General features: G+C 39.6%; 1 protein-coding gene across 1 annotated transcript in view; it reads left to right on the forward strand.

Annotated features, from left to right (window-relative positions):
* The first annotated feature begins 2,151 nt into the window (after positions 1-2,151).
* smarcd1 (SWI/SNF related, matrix associated, actin dependent regulator of chromatin, subfamily d, member 1) overlaps positions 2,152-15,559 on the forward strand; it is a 30,652-nt gene continuing 17,244 nt past the window's right edge. The window contains exons 1-3 of the mRNA XM_039798069.1: positions 2,152-2,399; positions 13,482-13,657; positions 14,707-14,749. Of these exons, the coding sequence (XP_039654003.1) occupies positions 2,214-2,399; positions 13,482-13,657; positions 14,707-14,749 (405 nt within the window). The 5' untranslated portion in view covers positions 2,152-2,213. The remainder of the gene's footprint in view (positions 2,400-13,481; positions 13,658-14,706; positions 14,750-15,559) is intronic.

The raw sequence follows: 15,559 nt of genomic DNA on the forward strand, positions 1-15,559 counted from the left end.
CACTTTAATACATCACAGATTATTCATAATATTTTGTATAATTAATATGAATATGCAAAGTAACTAAAGCTATAAAAAATAGATAAGTAAAACTTACAATAGGCAAGTAGGAGATAATGAAAATACTCAATTAAAAGTACCTTACAGTTGTATTGAAGTAGCCTACGGCATTGTTATAAAAATGTTTGTTTAAAGCACTTGAATAAGAAATTCATGTTGTTTAGTTTAAAACAGTCTAAAGGAAATTGCCAATTATAGTGTGATTAAAACTCACTATTTACATTATTTACAGTACTTGATTTACAGCTGATATGTGAAAAGGTCCACAACCTTATTTGTTTAACAGTAATTTAGTTTTACTGCGAACCGTCACAGGAAGTGCTTTTATTTTGAAGTGGCCTACACGGAAGTTGTCGGTTGTGTACCTTGTGTACTCTTGCTAGCTTACTGAGATGCAACTGTTATGCATGTTGTTGATGCAACAAATACTGTCTATGGATGCAACATGTCCGTCAAGCTAAGTTGCTCACTTTCTTGTTTGTAAAACTGCAACTGTAATAATTATTACCGTTCATGACAGAAACATATTGAACAGTAAATGGTCACAGTAAAAGACAAGGCAGAGTTACTCTCCACGGCTGATAAACTGCAATGATTTATACGTGTAAGCAAGCCTAAACATTGATTCCCGACATGTTTAAATCTGTCAGCGGCTCGGACACACTGCTGTCCGAGCTGACGTACCGTCACCTGTTGGGACACAGATGTTATGAAATAATACTCACGGCTTTTTTTCCTGTGAACAAATGCTTCGCGGTGTTGGGAAATTCTTAAAAAATGTTGCGTTAAAATGCGTTGTAACTCGCGTTACTGAGATTGTAACGGGTAATAATATCACCGAAATTTAATTAGTAATGCGTTATATTACTGCGTTACAGCAAAAAGGAATACATTACTGTAATTGCGTTACTTTTGTAACGCGTTACTCCCAACACTGTACAGTACCCTCTGGTATGCGCCTACTTGGTCAGGGGTTCATCCTACAGCAAGATAATGACCCAAAACATAAGTCCAAGCTATGCCAGAACTACCTTAGGAAAAAAGAACAAGATGGTAAGCTTAACCCTTGTGTTGTCCTTCGGGTCCCAGTGACCCGAAGGACAACACAAGGATTATGTACTTCCGTTTACTTTGTTGAGAATTGCTCTCTAAACAAGGGTTAATACAGCACCTTAGTTCTTGTTTGTACAGCATTTTGGTCAGCTTAAACTGTGTTTAAATGTGTTCTAGAAATAAACTTTACTTACTTACTTTACAAGAAACAGGGTTTAGAGAGCAATTCTCAACAAAGTAAAGGGAAGTACATAATCCTTGTGTGGTCCTTCGGGTCACTGGGACCCGAAGGACCACACAAGGGTTAAAAACATGGAGTGGCCAGCACAGTCACCAGACTTAAACCCCATTGAGATGGTTTGGGATGAACGGGACAGAAAAGTGAAAGCAAAGCAACCTACAAGTGCCACACATTTATGGGAACTTCTGCAACAGAGTTGGGAAGAACTTTCTGAAGAATATTTGATTTCCATTGTAGAAAGAATGCCACGAGTGTGTTCAGCTGTTATATCTGCCAAAGGGGGCTACTTTGATGAGTCACAAATTTAGACTACATTTTTTAACTTAAATTGTTAATTTGTTCTATTCTTTCATTTCAGAGTACAATAAGACCTTGAAATGCATGAATTTCAATAAAAACCTGGAAAAATTGGCGTGTTCTAAAACTTTTGACCGGTAGCGTACATATAACCATATTACACATAGTTATAAAGCAGCAATAAAATAAGAAATGACATTTTTTATTTATTCAATTACTCATTTTGATTATTCATTTTTGATCCAGTTGATTATGGATTATTTATTACAAATGTGCTGTGCTTTATCATCAATTACTTATTATATTTTATAATCTCACTTATTTAGGGGTGTTATACTGTTTTAACTAATTTATCTTATAATTTACATTATTTTTTGGACATCGTTTGACTTCCATTAATCCAGGACAGCGTTAGTGCAGTACCACAGATATCCGGCAGGGGTCGCTTTTGGACCGTCACCACTAGTGCCCTATATAAAGGGTCACCCACCACCACCCAAAACTCTGTTCTCGCTCTCGCGGTAACTCCGTCCCTCCACTGGCGGCGACATTCGGAGAGGAGATGGCGGCCAGAGGGGGGTTTCAGTCGGCACCGACGGGAGGTGGTGGTGGAGCAATGGGACCTGGACCACCGGTACCGGGCGCAGGACCAGGCATGGGCCCCGGGACTCCTTCTGGAAGGATGGTACCGTCGTCGGCCGCGCAGAACCACATGTACCGCTCCCCGATGCCCGGGCCCGGGTACCCGGTGAGATATCACTCCATCTTTGCTGCTGACGCGTTAGCCAGTCCGCTAGAACAAAGCCTCTTACCGCTGCTTTGTCACTAGCGGCTAACGTTAACCAGTGTGACCGGTGCGGGCCACAGCTCAATGTAGCTGGCATCCCCGCTGAAAAGTTCTTCCCCTTGAGAAACATTTTAACCGGCTACTTTGAGTGACTATCAGAGTTTGTTTGTTGTTTGAATTTGCTAACCCTCCCGCCCGCTAACATTTAGTAAAGCTAGTTAGTCACGGTAGCCAATTAGCTTAGCCTGCTAACGTCGCTAGCTGTTGACTGTTTCTTAGTGTGCCTGCTAAAAAAGTCTTGGAGTAGTTTCTGAACAATATGATGAAGGGATCCTTTAATGTTAAACGTCGTACTTTAGAGAGTTCAAGCTTCTGTTGAATTTAAAAGTTAGCTTTGCAGTTCAGTAACGTTACAAATCCTGGTCCACGTTTGAATGAATCGGCTGCACGAAGCCCCAGTTTGTATCAATGCAGATTCTCAAATAACCGAAGAGGCTCAAACCAGGACCAGAGAGCACCCTGTGTGTTTAACTTTAGTCCGTTGCATGCCTGCTGCTGTTTTCCACTCTGCAGAAGCAACTTCAGCGCCTGCCTTAAACTCTGTCACCTGGCTGTTAAAGCCAAAAATAAGTGGACCCAGGTGTTTAGTCCACAGAAATTATTTAGAAACGTTTGGTGTGACGAAAGCGAAGCGTGAATACAGGTAGGCCTATTCAGTGTATATGCATTCGTAACAGGAGTGTTTGTTATTTTATGATTAATTTTTTGTTTTTAATATTTTTAAACCTACAAACACACTTGAACAAAAACAACAACCCTCTCCCACCCTCTGCGGTCTCGAGGAAAGAAAACCAACATAAAAAAAAATGGGAATCCCACCTTGCCTAGTCGCTTTCCTCTAATTCTTGTGATGCTGAGGTCACCAGGACCGATACCTGCGCTGCTGCGTTTTTCCATAGGTCTATAGTCGATGACTTGGCTTTGTTGATCCTTGCTGTAGAGTGCTCATGCATAAGTATGTCGAGAAAATACGTTAACCACTGTTTTATACAAAGCGAGTGGGGGAGCCAGTGCTGAGCTATCATTTTCTTGGTCGCGGTTGATCCAGCTAGCCAAACTTTCTTCTCACTCCCAAGCAGGTGTAATTTAGAGTCGTCATTAAGTAACACAACAATCGGGTCAGCAGGATTTCGACCTCTTGTCACATCAGATATTATTGATGTTTTTATTGTGAACTTTTTTTCCCGTTTTTAATACACAATGTGGTATGTTCAAGGACTTGTGCATCCTTGGCACTGCAGGGTGCCCTTGAGCAAGGCACTGAAAACCCTCTGCGGGCTGCAAGAGTAGAGCTTAACTTGAAGTTGTCAAAATCACAGTCCAAATCAAGTGAGATGTTACAATCGTTGGAAATAACGTCGCAGATATGGTCGTGCTGCCTGATTTGTGACGGTTTCCCCGCTTAGATGGGTTTCCCCCTACTATTAGTAGTAAGATTACTATTACCTTAACCAAACCTTATGTCCTAACCTTAACAACGGAGTGACTCTATCATTTTAACAGGAGTTAAGCACTATTTGACGTGGAAAACAGTGGTGTACAATAATGTATTGTAGTGGGTGTAGTGTATTGTACATGTACAGTATCTCACAAAAGTGAGTACACCCCTCACATTTTAGTAAATATTTCATTATATCTTAATGGTACAACACTGAAGAAATTACACTTTGCTACAATGTGAAGTATTAAGTGTACCGCTTGTATATGTGCTGTCCCCTCAAAATAACTCAACACTAGGGTTGGGCATCGTTTAGATTTTAATGATTCCGATTCTTCGTTCGATTTCCGGTTCTTATCGATTCAGATTCTTTGAGTGGTGGAGTTGAAACAAGTCAAATGCTTATTTCACAAATAAGAGGAAAGTTTTATTTTGATTCAAAGGTGGGTTGCAGTTTCTCAATGTAAAATAAAGCCACACTAGAGCACAGCTTACTGTGCTCCATGGCTACATTCCGATGGAATCGTAATTTTTGAAACGATTCAAAGTAGGAATATGTTCTCGATGCCCAACCCTACTCGACACACAGCCATTAATGTCTAAACCGCTGGCAACAAAAGTCAGTACACCCTATGTTAAATTCCCATAGAGGCAGGCAGATTTTTATTTTTAAAGGCCAGTTATTTCATGGATCCAGGATACTATGCATCCTGATAAAGTTCCCTTGGCCTTTTGGAATTAAAATAGCCCCACATCATCACATACCCTTCACCATACCTAGAGATTGGCATGGGGTACTTTCCATAAAATCATCTCTCAATGCAAATCAAACCAGCTATTAGGCTAACTGACACAAAACCATGCTAATCTCTAGGTATGGTGAAGGGTATATGGTATGTGGTATATGGTATAAAGGAATATGATGTGGGGCTATTTTAACATAGGGGTGTACTCACTTTTGTTGCCAGCGGTTTAGAAATTGATGGCTGTGTGTTGAGTTATTTTGAGGGGACAGCACACTTACACTGTTATACAAGCTGTACACTTAATACTTTACATTGTAGCAAAGTGTAATTTCTTCAGTTTTGTCCCATTAAAAGATATAATAAATTTACTAAATTGTGTGGAGTGTACTCTGTTTTGTGAGATACTGTGTAAATATTGTGGAATTTACTGTGGGAATATCTTTTATTTAGCCTATGTGAAGAAGGAAAAACAGATGACAATTCAAAATATATCAAATATATAATGGACAGTATGTTATTGCAAGTCATTGGGCATTTTTAAGTGGGTATATGGAAATCCTGGAGCTTTCTTAGTGGGTATATCTTGTAGAATACACCACTGGTAGAACAGGTAGAACTCCTCCTGGTGTTACCACAATGTGTTAAACGCCTAAACAATGTTACAAAAACAGGAAAATCCACTTAAACACAATAACACACAGTTTAGCATTAAAGCAAGGTGGATTTAGCAAGCTAGCTAAGTAGCCAGACACTAAATGAGTAAAATTGAACAACTCAGTGCTTTACTCTTGTCACAGCGTAGGAATTATTGCTAGCTAACTTACAACTTTTTTTTTTTATTTATTTTTTTTTTTTGTATAACCAGTGTTTCATGAAAGGCTTGTGAAATTAGCAGGCTAAAATAGTTGGCAAATTTAGCTGAAATGATGCGTCATTGCAACGAGTACCCAATCGCAGCTTTACCTGCTGTATCCAGTTGTTATAATACATCCATGTCTCTCCTAAAATGCTTGTGCTGTGTGTACCAAATGAGGTTTTTGCAAACCAATCATTTAAACTACCAAATAGTTCTTAGTTTTGTTGATATAAAGACTGAATTTAACTGAACTTTTTGCCTTTGTTGCACTGGTGCGCCTTACTTTTTTGTGTGCCCTTCCCCTTCCTTTTCATGGCTTCAGCTTTCCTATCAAAATAAAGGCCGAAATCTTTAAAAACAGAGACAGAAAGACATAGGGATACAGAGGGAGAGCGATGGACTGAAGCGTATGCTACTCACAGAGTGACTGCTCACTCATTATGAATGGGTCCAGCACGGGTCGAATGCGCTTTGGCGGGTCAGCGGCGTTGCACACGTCTTGTGTAGGCTATGAAATGTCTGTATTGTCACTGCGCTGCATTTTTATGAACTATGATATTCTGGCCATGGGTCACATCTCTCGCCCAGGTCCCGCAGGCTCAGTCTTACACGCTATATTACTCAACAAACTGAAGTTAGTTGCATTTATTTATTTATTTTTCGCCGTGGCGGCCGCAATAACAGTTACCAGCAGAAACGCTGGTACCAATACAGGTTTCCCTCTCATACTTAACAATATACAGCTGTGTTAATTACACTTAAAATTGTAGACAAAGTCAGCAGTTTGGACCGGTGTGCCAGTTTAGCTGGTGAGCATGTTAACTGGTGATATTTGCATGAAATCAGTGAATATTCAACAAGGCCCTGCCCTGCGTTCTGCTCTGCCTCTGCCCCTTGAGTGCCAGAGGTTCACATTTTCACAAAGTGAGACAAAATGATGGATATCGCTGAAAACATCTACAGTTTATGTGTAATACGTGTCCGTTTAAGCGTTGTCCACACAAATACGACACATACTGTATGAACGAAAAAAATAAATAAAACAAAACTCACTAGAGATCTAGCTGGGATTTGAACCTTGGATGTCATGGACAAAAAAAGTTGACCGACTAGCTTCTGTTATCTATACCACTACACTACACACCAATGAAATTATTTTGTGATTTCTATCTATACATTGGACTTTTAGTCCAAGTTACAATAACAGAGGTTAACATATGAGAGAAATATATGCTGGTGACTGGTGATATCACAGTTTAACATGGGCATGTTCATCTTTGCCTCACATACCAAAAACTAACTGATGTACAACAAACATGTACATGTAACACTTTATTCCGTTTTGGGGGTAAAAATGAAACTCGTCAGTCATGCGCAAAACGTGATAATTTATCATGGTTATTGTGGGGCATCTCATACGAAGAATGTGTAGGCCTATCTCGGCACAAATGGTCTCTTTCAACCTGTTCCACATATCTGACAGCAGCAACGTATCTGAATGTTATCAAACTCTCTCAGTACATCGAAGCTTTGTAATCGTATACCATGATGACAATTTTGTGTCATCAAAGTAGGCCAACAAATGATGTGTGGGATAAATAAAAGTCAAACTGCAAGAAAATAAGCTTCATGTGTTCTTCACTTCAAATTTTTATTTATATTTTTTTAAGTGATGCACCGATGTGAAAATTGTGTCCGATATTAATATTGCTGTTATGGCCTATACCGATATTTACCGAGGTCTATCTCTGTATAGAACACATTTTTTTTTTTTATGATAATCAAATAAGTAACGATTTCCAAAACGCTTTTTTTTTTTTTTTTTTTAACTTTTGTAATTTATTTTCAGAAATCACTGATATTGGGCACCTTTACCTGTGTGCAAAATATGACTCATCAGATTTTCAGAAGAAAAAAATAACTATTTATATAAAAGTAATTTTTTAAAAGGATACAAAGTGTGTCCTGAATTCACAAATAAGCCAACCCTGAGTATTCACAATAAACGTCTAACTCACTTGAGACCAAGTTACTGTATTCTGTGAACATTGTAAAACAGTTTACAACTTTAAAGTACAGTAGTAGGCCTTAAATGGCCAAAGCCAAAAGTATTAAGAGGTAAAATGTGAAAATGGAGCCATAGCTAAATGTAGCAGATTATAAACGCAGTTGTAAATTTGCGTGAAATGTAGAATGGTTGGCATTTACTAGTCACAAACTTCCCCAGCAGTTAGCATTTAGTTGGATACAAGCAGCTAATTTCTGCACAAGTCCGTGTTAATGCAGCCCATCTCCACTCTTACCCGGCGACATGTTTCCACAACAAGAAAAACAGCAGTCTCTGAACTCGCGATGGGAGTTTCGTTTAAGTTGGATGTACTCCAGTTTGTTTAATGAGCAGACACTTGTAACCAGGATTGATGGAACAGGTGGCTGGCTAGCGTTAGCTTTCCACCTAGCTAGGTTAGCTATACTCCAGCCCCCATTTGCATTTCACCGCTGAGAATGTCTCCCCCCGATCGCCGCTGCTGACCGCTCCGGTCGCCGCTGCTGCCCGCTGGTCAAACTAACCTGTACGGCGAGCCGCAGCAACCTCTTATTTCCAAACAGCAACCTCTTATTTCCGAACATTCATCTCTCCCCCGCCAATCCACAATACAAAGCCCGTAACTGATGCGCAGCATATAGAGTTTATAGCTAATGCTAATTCTCAACTCTTGTCCCTGGGCATTTCTAAGAACATTATAAAACAGATGCATAAGAAAAAAGATCATTGACATTTCTTCATACACACACACCTTCACTCACTACCCAACTAAACAAAATAATACTAATAAAAATAGTTTAAAATGGTTACAATTTTGATTTGCCTTTAGCCACAACTTAATGCTGGAAGTAAAAAAAAATGTTGAAGTCCGATATGACCTTAATGTCAGCTGGTAATGAATTCCATAGTCTACAGCTCTTAACAGAAAAGGCAGTCTCTGCGAAGCTTGTCCTACAGTATGGTATTGTACAGTTATGATTTGTACTGCTTCTAGGAAGTCTTTGGCTGCTCAGTATTTGAATAAATCTAAGTGGCTCAGGGGCTAAATTATTAATACACTTAAATTAATTTAAGAAAAGAGAAATTACTAAAGCTTTCAAAGCTTAATATATTATATTTTTCAAGGATGTAACAGTGATGGTAGCAGATTGGCTTTTTATCCATAATTTGTATTGCTCTATTGTAAAGTGAACCAATACGTTTTATTTCAGATGGAGCTGCTTGCGCCCAAACTGTCATGCAGTATGAAATATGTGAAAAGACCATAGCATGCATGTACAGCAGGGCTGCCTGGTTTGGTATATAGTTTCTAATTAATTTAAAACGGTTAAGATTGCTTTGTATTGTTTTAGAGATTTTCTTTGTTTAGCAAATTTAAGTTGAGGATCTATGACCAATCCGAGATATTTAAATTCTGTTACAGATTGAAGTTTTTCATTTTGTAAGTTGATCTTAAATCTTTCATTTAAATCAAATTTCTTAATAGAAAAACACATGGAAACAGTTTTTTGTAAAATTTAGCACCAACTGATTATGATTGAGCCACTGTCCGACATCAGCCATAAATGCAGAGAGCACATCAGCTGCCAGCTCTGGTGACTTAGCGGGTACATAAAGAACTGCATCATCTGCATATAGCTGGAAGCTGGCACCTGAACAGTTTAACGGTAAATCATTAATAAAAAGACTGAACAGTACAGGACCAAGTGTAGAACCCTGTTGTATGCCCATTTTGATCATGATTGAGGATTTTTCCTGGTCAACTTTGACACACTGTACTCTAGCCTGAAGATGCAAACTAATTTACTGCCTCAGTAGAAATATTAAAAGATGACATTTTAGTTAAAAGCAAGTTATGATTAATTGTATCGAAGGCCTTTTTAAGGTCAAGGAATACTGCTCCCACCACCTCACCCCTATCCAGTCCACCCCTAACAAATCACTAGAATTTTGCTGCAACCCACTTCATAACTTAACCGAGACTAAGATAACGCTAAGTCGCCCGAGAGAAAACAAGGATCAGCTTTTTGCTGCGAAACATTCAAAGCCATATGGTCAGAACAATGGTGTATAGGCTACCATAAGACAAAAACCGCGATTCTGGGTCGACAGACGTACTATGGGTCTAATGAAATTTAAAAACAACTATAATCAGTTGACTTGTGGCACAGGTTGAAAGAGACTGAGCTAGGCCTACACATTCTTCGTATGAGATGGCCCACGATAACTATGATAAATGATCACGTTTGCTTATGACTGACGTGTTTCGTTTTTACCCACAACGGAATAAAGTGTTACATGTACATTGTCTTACATCAGTTAATTTTTGGTATGTGAGGCAAAGATGAACCTACTTTACTGTTTCGAGGCTTGGATTTGCCCATGTTAAATTGTGATATCACCAGTTAACATGGGCGTATATTTCTATCATATGTTAACCTGTGTTAACTTGGACTAAAAGTCCAATGTATAGATAGAAATCTTAAAATCACTCAGTGGTGTGTAGTGTAGTGGTATAGGTAACAGAAGCTAGTCTGTAAATAGTTTTTGTCCATGACATCCAAGGTTCGAATCCCAGCTAGATCTCTAGTGTTTTCGTTCATACAGTATGTGTCGTATTTGTGTGGATAACGCTTAAACGGACATGTATTACACATAAACTGGTGATGGTTTCAGCGATATCCATTATTTTGTCTCACTTGCAAACACTTTGGGAAAATGTGAACCTATGGCACTCGAGGGGCGGAGGCAGAGCGGAACGCAGGGCAGGGCCTTGTTGAATATTCACTGATTTTTATGCAAATATCACCAGTTAACATGATCACCAGCTAAACTGGCACACCGGCGGCGCTACATCTCTCCATGTTGCAGGGGAGCCCTGTGTGAGTGAATGGGACGGGGCTGCGCGGAGGAGAGATCCAAACGCAGGCACTACTTTACAGAAGGAATGGGTCATGTAATGCAACATTAAACCATATCGATATCAACGACATCGCTTCGTTCATGGAGAGGCAGCAGATGTGAGGACGCACCGGTGCGACCTAGGAAATATCTTAGTCGCACCCTTTCAAATTTTGGCCGCACTCTCGAGCCCTGTAAAATGATAGTTTACCATGGAGGTTGTGGCCAATAAGCACAATGTTTGAAATGATGTGATACACTGAAAGGTTTGCCAGTTTACTGAGGTTGTATTTAGTCAACATGTTAAACTTGCTTTGAGTAGGTAAAAACTTATTTGATCTGCAAGTGTGTATTCAAACTCAAAATTGGCATGCTCAAAGTAACGTGTCATGTGCTTATAATGGCCAGGCAAAGCAGCCTGTAGGTCTGGTATTTTTTTTAATTTTTTAAAAAAATAATTTTTTCATAGAAGTCTTTACTCTGCTGTCACATCTCTCTCAAGTGAGGGAGCAGTTCTGCTGATGTAGATTAGATGGCTAGATGGATGGATGGATGGATCGTTATTTTGTTTTTGTAAGTTGCAAATCAATTCAGAATCTTAGAAGATAGGAATTGCAATTCTTACATTAAGCATTTCTTTTTCCCAACACTCCTATGGTGGATTACTTTTCTGCCATTTTTGCTCCATTTAAAACATAGCGACTGATTTCACAGGTGTGGTCTTGTGACTGTATAACCCAAATGTTTCCAAATGTTTGACCTTAAAATGTTAGGGTTTTTCATCTCTCCATGTGCTATATCCATATGCAGAATACATTAAACATGGTTCAGTAGCCCTGTTAGGTTATCCTGTTAAACATGCTGCTACTTCTACAAGTAATTTTGTAGATTTGTCAATAGACCCTAGATTTTAAGCTCTTTTTAATATTCTGATGTGTGGGTGTTTTTATTTTTTATAAACCAATTCAGTGCTATGGTATTGAGTCATGGGTACATCGCTCACTAATGTTTCTTAAAAACGCATATTTGTATCTTCAATCTTGATAGAAATGATACATAATTTATAATATATCCACAGCAGTTGAAGTGTTTGCTTCTAAGCTACTGGCAATCTGAAATATGGTTTTGTGAAAGGATGTTACTTTTTTTTGTTTTTTTTCTCCAGCGTCCTTGACTGCTTTGATTCAGCAGCCTTTCACAACATAGTTGGAAAGGCTTCATACTCTGAATACTGCAGAACTCCAGTTGTTCTCAGCTCAGGTAAACCAAGGTTGTACTGCTGTATAGTGTAAAGAGCACTAAATGATCGACATGCAGTCCCTATCTGCCCACACTGTGTGTGCATGGAAATGGCAGTGCATTTATCTAGTTTGTATTGTTATCTCAATGTCAGTCACTCTTCCTCCCTTCCACCCTCCGCCATATGCAGAGAAGAGTGTGTTTTGCCTTCATCTCGCTCATTTGTTACACTGACAGCTGAAGGGAAAGCTGCCACCAGTGATTGTCATTTATCTACTTTTCTCACCTGCACTCATGCAGTCAAAGACACGAAGTCGTCTGTTTGAGTTCTTAGCGCTTGGCATGGTGAGTTAGAAGGGGAGTTTGTTCTCTATTGACTTGTTTGAAGGAGCCAGCATGCAAATTGTTCCTACCTCTTGTAGGACCAAAGATTTGATGATGGAAAAAGCAGGGTTTGTATTTTCTGTGAACCGTATAAAGGTGCTGATTATGAGCTATGCTATTTATTTTTCTTGTGCTCCAGTGCAAAAATAGTTTTGGTTAGTTTAGAATAAATACATTAAGGAGATGTGCTGCAACTGTTTTGTTGCCATATTTATGTTGACATTTCCACACGGATCTGTGCGCTTTTAATTTTATGTCTTTATAGCAAACATAATGTCACAAACAATATTCCAGTGTCTACTTGTTATTTTTGTTTTTTAAAAAAGAGGTGGGGAATTCCCCCTTCACATGCTTCACATAGGAGGGATTTATACACTTTGGGTGGGATACTACTTGGGCGCTTAGTTACATGTATTACTTGTCCTATTCATACCTCAGATTGCCTCTCTGAACTACTACATTGCTGTAATTTGACTCCTTCTCCTCTCTTGGTAGTAATCTCTTTGATCTGCATCTGTGTCTTTAATCATTCTTTTGATGCTCTCTTGCTCTATTCTTTCCCTGTACTTTGTCTCACCCGCTTCATCTCTTTTCACTTCATAACAATTGTTATAAAAAAAAAAAACTTGGTGAGGGCAAGCTCTGAAAAGAGAATCATATTGGTGAGGTTTGTATTACTCAGTAAATTTAATTTTAATCTCTTTATATGTTCTGAATCAACTTTGACGGCATGGCGTTTCGTAACATTGGCCTGTAAAAGGCACAACACTGTACATTTTACATATCTGGAAACTTAAGTTAGCCTGAAACCTGTTTTTTTGACTGCTGCTTCTTAGTAACGTTACTGTTGTCTGTTAAATGGTGTTCACCTTGGCAGATTGCCATTTGCACTTGTCAATTCAGGGTTTTTTCCAGTGTTTTTTTTTTTTTTTCTGAGTGGGTTCCACAAGTAGATGTTTACATTTCACCCAGCAGTCCATGTGTTGTGATGCTGCTCTTCGGGGCAGTCGTCCCGCATTCTGCACCAGTGTTGGCTGAACATTATAAGACATGCTGTAAATTTGTGCAGGAATCAATACAGTAAATTTATGCGCAATACCTGCAATCCCACACTAAAACTCAAGCCCATATATAGACTGAACTTAAAGGATGACAGATAAGTGCAGAGTGATATTGAGTGCAACCGCTTTAGGTGGGGGAGCAGAAGGAACGGCTCCGTCAGCAGGGAGAGTAAATTTTAATGGATCACTCCCCTCGGTGTATACAGTAGGTCAGATTCCTGTAGTCTGAAACAAACCTGGGATTTTTTTTTTTCCTCTATCAAAGTTTTATGAGGGAGGAAATAAATAATTTTCCTATATTTTCTACGCAGAGACCAGGCATGCCTCCATCCAGCCGCATGACTCCACAAGGACCAGCCATGGGCCCCCCAGGATATGGCAACAGCCCAGTGTCGCGCCCTGTGATGCCTGGCGTGATGGATCCGTCTCGCAAGAGGCCCGCCCCCCAACAGATCCAGCAGGTTCAGCAGCAGAACCGCAACCAGCAGTGAGTAGTCCCCTTCATACAGTAGATCAATATTAAAGTCCAAAATACTTGGAGCATGGAAAAGTCATGCCAGCGGCGCAAGGGTTTTTTTTTTTTAAAAGAACCTGCTACGCACACCATCTTTGTAGTTTGTGGTTGTGTGCCAGCTTCACTGTTTATTGCAGTTGGCCAAGATAGTAATTCATGGTTTGGAAGCATAGCATATATTAACTGGTACTGAACTAATTCACTGAGCCGCTTTACGTACAGGATCATGGATACACATTGATTTTATTTTAATGTGAAATGTAAAAACATCCACAAGGTTGCTCTATTGTGTCACATTGAGGCATTTATTTTAATAACTTTTTAACAGATTGGACTTGTTTTTTACACATTTCTATTTAAGTGCTGCATAATTGGTCAATATTAATCGTGCTCATGATTTTTGGCTTCCCACAATTAAATAAACATGATTGACTACGATATTGACATTTAAAATGTGTGCTCCGCTCATAGAAACTGCTGCATATCAAATCAAGCGCAGCACAAAGGACCACCAGCGGTGGCATTACGCAAGGCAGTTTACTGTTAAATCCCCTGAAAATGACACACTGCTACAGTATAACAGCACAGACCTCTACACGCATCACACTGCTCTGTTCTAACTCAGACATTTCTGCATTGTCAGCTGAAATGGACGGCATAGCGCTACAGTCTTCCCTGGATTTTTTTGAAGCGCGTACACAGAACGCACAGCAAGTGGACCACGACGCGACATTTGCTGAATTTGACAAAACATGTTTTTGATTAGAATCGCACACTTCACCTTTTAATTGATGGCCATATAATTAAGGAAATTTATTTAACAGATTTAACTGCTAATCAAAAGGAGAGAATACAAATGTATGCTACGTTACATTTGTTTTTGAATAGGTGTGATCCTCGTCCCAGTAGCCTTTTTAGATCAGGGACTGAATTATTGTGATAATCCAGCGTTCTGCTTTGACTTACACTCAAACTTATCTTGTTTTGATTTCTTCTTCTTTTTTTTTTTTTTTTTTAAACAGCACAAAGAAGAAGAAGATGGCTGATAAAATTCTACCTCAGAGGGTGAGTATTAATCAAACCGCACTCCATGGAAATCCATTAATTCTGGCCTTCATTGTGTTGGAGAGATTACATTTGTTTATCCATTTCACCCCCATATCACAACGCTGCACAGCAGTGTATTCATCTTAGGTCTGCTTGTCACAGAACAACTGTAGCTTTAGCTTCCGTTTCGGCAGTTGTTATTGCGTAGAAGTTGTTTGAGCAGTAGTCCATAGCCACCATCTTCCACTTCCGGGATTGCGCCTTTGCCGCTGGAAATTCTGCCGTATGTCCTTATTTTCGGCCGGATGCCCGTTGCACTACGCTTTCTTTGTGTTGGAATTTTAAGCTGTGGTCGATTTTTATGAGGACTATGATTAACTGCTCCTCTCTGCAGGGTGAATCCAGACAGCTAGCTAGACTATTTGTCGAATCTGAGTTTTCTGTTGCACGACTAAAACCACTTTTGAACGTTCCACCAAAACAAGTTCCTTCCCGAGGCTATTTTGCAGAGGCACCGGGGCTCTGTGCTGCACCTAGCGCCGCCCATGACGATTGTGTTTAAAGACATTCTAATAAACCAAAGCAGGTTTCTCTCCCATCCCTGAATGCTGTGTGGACTAGCCAGACCCTCCTCTGTAGCGCTGTGGAGGAATTTTTTTTGGGGGCTTTTTCTTTTTTTTTTTTTTTTTGAAAGTGGACAGATCTGATGGGGGGGGGGATGACACACAGCAAAGGGCAGCAGGTCAGACTCAGCCAACGTGGGGCAAATGCTCTTACTTGGTGAGCTAGAGGCCGCCCCCATATTAAACTTCTTTACTTATGTACAGC

Source organism: Perca fluviatilis, chromosome 4, assembly GCF_010015445.1.
Source record: "Perca fluviatilis chromosome 4, GENO_Pfluv_1.0, whole genome shotgun sequence".
Classification (NCBI taxonomy): domain Eukaryota; kingdom Metazoa; phylum Chordata; class Actinopteri; order Perciformes; family Percidae; genus Perca; species Perca fluviatilis.